This window comes from Tasmannia lanceolata, unplaced genomic scaffold, assembly GCF_043159265.1.
Source record: "Tasmannia lanceolata isolate RefF3 unplaced genomic scaffold, GAP_Taslan_0.1 ptg000008l, whole genome shotgun sequence".
Taxonomy (NCBI): domain Eukaryota; kingdom Viridiplantae; phylum Streptophyta; class Magnoliopsida; order Canellales; family Winteraceae; genus Tasmannia; species Tasmannia lanceolata.
Window position 1 is genome coordinate 8,512,489 of NW_027518685.1, and position 4,730 is coordinate 8,517,218.

The window sequence follows — 4,730 nt, forward strand, 5'->3', positions numbered from 1 at the left end:
TTGGTAATAATGTTATAATATAAGAATAATTGAGGGCATACAGTAATTTGTAGTGGTGTGTATGATGGGAAGTTTTTAGAAAAGTTTTATGCTTGATATAACCATTGTCATCTTAATTTTAATGGCTAGTATGACCTATAACTTGAGTAAGATAATCCACATTTAAGCCCAAGATCTCTATTGTCTTGTGCCAAACCTCGAGACAAGCGTCCATGTCGGATGCTTGGGGCGATGCTCTAGCTGGCTTACAATTGCACGAGTAGTAAGCGAAACCCTTTACTAGACCATCTACAATGTTGCCCCCGGTCGCACAAAATAGCACGCTCCTCGCACCTGAGATTAAAAATATGATTAACATAATCTGTGTTTAACACCAGTTTGGCAACCATGATTTGTTTTTTCCATGGAATATGAACTCATTACCTTGGGCAGGATCAAACATCCAAAATGATTTCCTACGAAAACCCGGAACCTGAAAGAGATTTCAACGTATTATTTTGAATGTTCACTCATTTAGGATCATAGTGAGCAAGCAAAACTTCATTTTAAATGACGTACGTTGTGTAATCAAACAATGGAAAAGTTATCTTTTCCAAGCTTTTGCGGAAAATTCAGACAATCCAAACAGGGCCTTTTAGGACTAGAGTTAGTGAGTACTCACCAGATTAGTGGTGACAATCCCTGGATGTACTGCAATGCATTGGATGGAAGTCTTCCTTTGGTCTATGAGCTTGCTGGATAGGGTTTTCAGAAACATAAGCTGCAAAAAATAGTACAAAAACCCTCCAACAAGAATTATTTATTATGAAATATAAAATACAATCATACATGGAACCCCTACCAAATAAATATGCACTAATTAGGGGCTTAATTATGTTCGTACGTGTGCGAGTTTGCTGGCTCCATAGGCTCTGATGCTGCTGAATTTTTGCTCCTTGATCCTACAGTTCCACTGCCTGGGGTCCACCACTGCACAATGATGAGCCTACGCCCATAATTAACTGAATTAATCAAGAGAAATGCTGAGAAAAGAGGCATGTAAGTATCATTTTCTCTATTGTAATTCTTGTTGTTGATGTTAATTATTATTCTTAATATATTATTTTCAGGATTTGCTAGGGACCATGGCAAATTGATGATGATCTCCCTAGTTGTACAAGGGCCTCTTTGGGTGTGCAACCCTATTGCTTTCACTAATTGCACCATTCATTGAGGAACACACACACACATTTATATATAGGACAATTGACATATGTGTCATGCCTAATTTGAACAGTAGACATCTGCCCCCTCATTGATAATATTCAGATGGAAATACTACTTTCAACTCCTTTCTCAGCATTTCAACCCCATTTTGTTTGTGTTTTCCTTAACATCCTTCAATTGTAGACAAAGACAAACAAAAGCGAATGAGAATGAAGTTATATTTTAGGAAAAGACAAACAGAAGAGAATAGAGAATAGAGAATAGAGAATAGAGAATGAAGTTATATTTTAGGAAAAGACAAACAAAAGAGAATAGAGAATAGAGAATAGAGAATAGAGAATAGAGAATAGAGAATGAAGTTAATTATTTTATAGGGAAAGACAAATAAGAGAGAGTGAGAATGGAGTTATCTTTTTGGGAACGACAAACAAGAGAGAATGAGAATGAAGTTATTGACAAAGAAGAGGGGACAGAAATGCTCGATAATGCGCGGGTGGAAAATATCACTTCAATTGCAATTGCTATATTTTTTTGGGATATGTAAGTAATCATTTCATTTGGGTTATCAGTGAGCAATTAGTCAGATAATCTACGATTAATTAATTTTTCATTTTTCTTTAATTTAGTCCAGTGAATGAAAATTATTAAAGAGATTAAGTTGAAATTACCACTGAATTAACGTTGATAATGCGCGAGGAGGGCGCTCTGAGCAAGGATGGCAATAGTAGGAGAGCTAGTAGCGCAGGACCTAAGTGGTTCACTTGCATGTGTTGCTCGATTCCATCACCAGAAAATCTTTGTGGCTCTATAAAAACAGAGAAATAATAAAAGAAAATATTATTTTTACGTTATTGCTCAGGTAAAAATGAAAAATAATCAAGTACACCTTTACGCCCTATTTGGATTGCAGGAATTTTCTCAAAAAGTTTGGTAAAGAAATACTTTTCCAAAAGCACATGTGTTTCCAATTTTCCATTGTTTGATTGCACACGAAAAAAAAGTAATTTGTACCACCACAGTTCAAGTTTTTTTTTTTTTTTTCCCGGGGACCTTTAATTTATAATGGGCGGCCAAACACATGGGTTTGGGGAGGGCTAGATGCACGCAGCCTTACCCCTGCTTTGCAAAGAGGCTGTTTTCGTGACTTGAACCCATGACCACCAGGTCACAATTGAGCAACCTTCGCTCACTCTCCCTCTTTAATTTATAATGATATACCTAAAATTTATCAATGTTCTCAAAATTTCGAAAAAAAATAATTGTGAAAACGAAAAAGATCCTAAGAAAAAAAATTCCAAAATGATTTTCTTACAATCCAAGTAGGACCTTAATGAAATATGTGCTAATCTTAGAAAAAAAAGATTTAAACTCTTTATTATATTTTTTTCTCTTTCACAAATTGTGATTACTTAATCTGAAAAAGAAAAAAGAAATCTTGCCAAAATTTCAGTTAATTTCATACAAAATGACTTGTATGTGTCACGGGGACAGGATCAGGTCCGTTGATCTAGTTGGCGTTTACAAGTATGGTCAATCTCCTTTGATCCCACCTTGATCGGACGATCCTAGTCCCTTGATCAAACTGGCCTACTTTTGGGTTCAGTCGAGAAAAGTCAAAATTATTGGTTTTTTATGTATTTATTATCTTATACATGTGATGTCAGCACGCATAGGACCTAGAACATGTGGGTCGTCTCATGATCAACGGACTTGATTAGACTCATGGCCAGTATGGGACCCAAAATTGATTGTATCAAAGCACGTGCGAATTTTACCTCCCATGAGAAAGATACCGGCATTGTTGATTAGCACGTGCAAGGGCAGAGCACGTCGGTCCCACTCGGCTGCGAAATTCTGAACGGAGGACAGAGCGAGGAGGTCTAACGCCATTACCTGCATGGAAACGCACGTGCCAAAAAACATGTAAAATAGCGTGCCTCTAATAACACGCATGTTCATACGGCGTACGTTACCTCCACATGGAGCTCTCTGCTATCATGTGCCTCTTGTTTCCAACTGTCTGCAATTTCTGTTGCAGCTTTAGCGTTTCTACATGCCATGATAACATGCGCCCCAGCCATAGCTAGCTCCCTGTGATAAATAGGGAAGAAAAAAAAAATTAACTTTAATTTGTCAGAAAATTGACAATTAATCAAGGGGCCCTTTTACTCACGCCTATAAATGTAGAAATACACATTATAAGAAAGGGAAATGATATTTCCACCCCTTCTCTGCTTTTCCACCCCCTTTTGTTTGTCTTTTCTTTGAAAATGAAGCGAAAGACAAACAAAAAAAGGCAAAAAATGCATCCATTTTTAGGAAAAGACAAACAAGAGGGGTTACAAATTCTGAAGGGGGCGTGTGTGTGTGTGTGTGAAACCTGAAAATGTTTTTTTTTTCTCTCTAAATGTTAGAACAAGCACCAAAAGAAAAAAAAAATCACTGGTGTAGATTGAAATATGCATGGTGATTTTCTTCCCTTTTTTCACAGTGGGATTAGTATTTTTTGTATAATTTGAAGATGTATACACATAGGACCTGAAATTACAATATGATATATTCATTTTGTTCTGTATAAAGCATGAGAGAGAGAGAGAGAGAGAGAGAGAGAGAGAGAGAGAGAGAGAGAGACCTTGCTGTGTGTAATCCTATTCCGCTAGTGGCGCCTGTGACGATGACAGAAAGACCAGAAATATGGTTAGGAAGAAAGTGAGAAGAAGAAGGTAGATGGTATGTTTGAAGCTTTTGGCAGAATGCTTCTTTGATCATCTCCCACAAACCCCTTAGCCATGCTCTTCTCTCCATCTCCATCTCTCTCTCTCTCTCTCTCTCTCTCTCTCTCTCTCTTATTTGTAGGCCTTACTAGAATGAAGAATTCTCTTTTTGTTGTCTTCTGAATGGCAAAGGGTTTTTCCACCCCTTTCATTGTATTTTTAAACCCATTTGTTTGTCTTTCCTGAAAATGAGGAGATGACAAATAAAAGATGGTAAGAAAAGGCAAGGAAAAAGGGTAGAATTAGAAATGCTGGAAAGGGGGTGGAAATATCATTTTATTGGTTCATATTTAATAATGAAAATGTTTATGGCAAGGAATCAAAGTACTGGACAATGGAAAGACCTCTTTCCTTCTCTTATTTTTTTAATTATTACATGTTGTAAGTGTGACAAATGTTGAATAAGCTCCATTAATTGTTGGCATATGTAATGGGACCCACACTTCATCAAGGCCTTTGTGCAGGCATTAGGGGTTGATGCTACCAAAAATTGTAGATGAGAGTTTCATACCCAAGGAAAAGGTCAAGGAGTTTCAAAAGCAGAAGTAAGTAGTTAGTAGAGAATTTATATGATGCCCGACCGTCAAAATAGCGAGGGCTAGGCGGCAAACCACCTAGCCCTTGTAAATTACCCGGTCGGCCATCATATAAAAACTCGTAGTTAGTAAATCTAACTTATTATTATTGTTGCTAGTGTCATTCTGGAGGCAATATGTGCACCACCTTGTTTTATACTGCCTCTCTCTCTTG

At 37.2% G+C, this 4,730-nt stretch overlaps 1 protein-coding gene across 1 annotated transcript; it reads right to left on the minus strand.

Moving 5' to 3' along the window:
• Positions 1 to 4,219, minus strand: LOC143882662 (dehydrogenase/reductase SDR family member FEY-like). The gene is made up of 8 exons (XM_077386119.1): positions 3,839 to 4,219; positions 3,180 to 3,297; positions 2,982 to 3,099; positions 1,875 to 2,011; positions 884 to 985; positions 662 to 760; positions 424 to 472; positions 1 to 333 (listed from the first exon to the last, which is right to left on the minus strand). The coding sequence occupies exons 1-8, from the start codon at positions 4,015 to 4,017 to the stop codon at positions 119 to 121; spliced, it is 1,017 nt and encodes a 338-aa protein (XP_077242234.1). The 5' UTR covers positions 4,018 to 4,219; the 3' UTR covers positions 1 to 118.
• Positions 4,220 to 4,730: the final 511 nt, after the last annotated feature.

Bases quoted from the DNA above. Each gene is read 5' to 3' on its own strand.
- LOC143882662 (XM_077386119.1), bottom strand. From the start codon at position 4,017: ATGGAGATGGAGAGAAGAGCATGGCTAAGGGGTTTGTGGGAGATGATC. The intron at 3,298-3,838 runs GTCTCTCTCTCT...TATTTATCACAG, and splicing joins ATAGGATTACACACAGCAAG to GGAGCTAGCTATGGCTGGGG. The intron at 334-423 runs GTAATGAGTTCA...TTTTAATCTCAG, and splicing joins GATGTTTGATCCTGCCCAAG to GTGCGAGGAGCGTGCTATTT.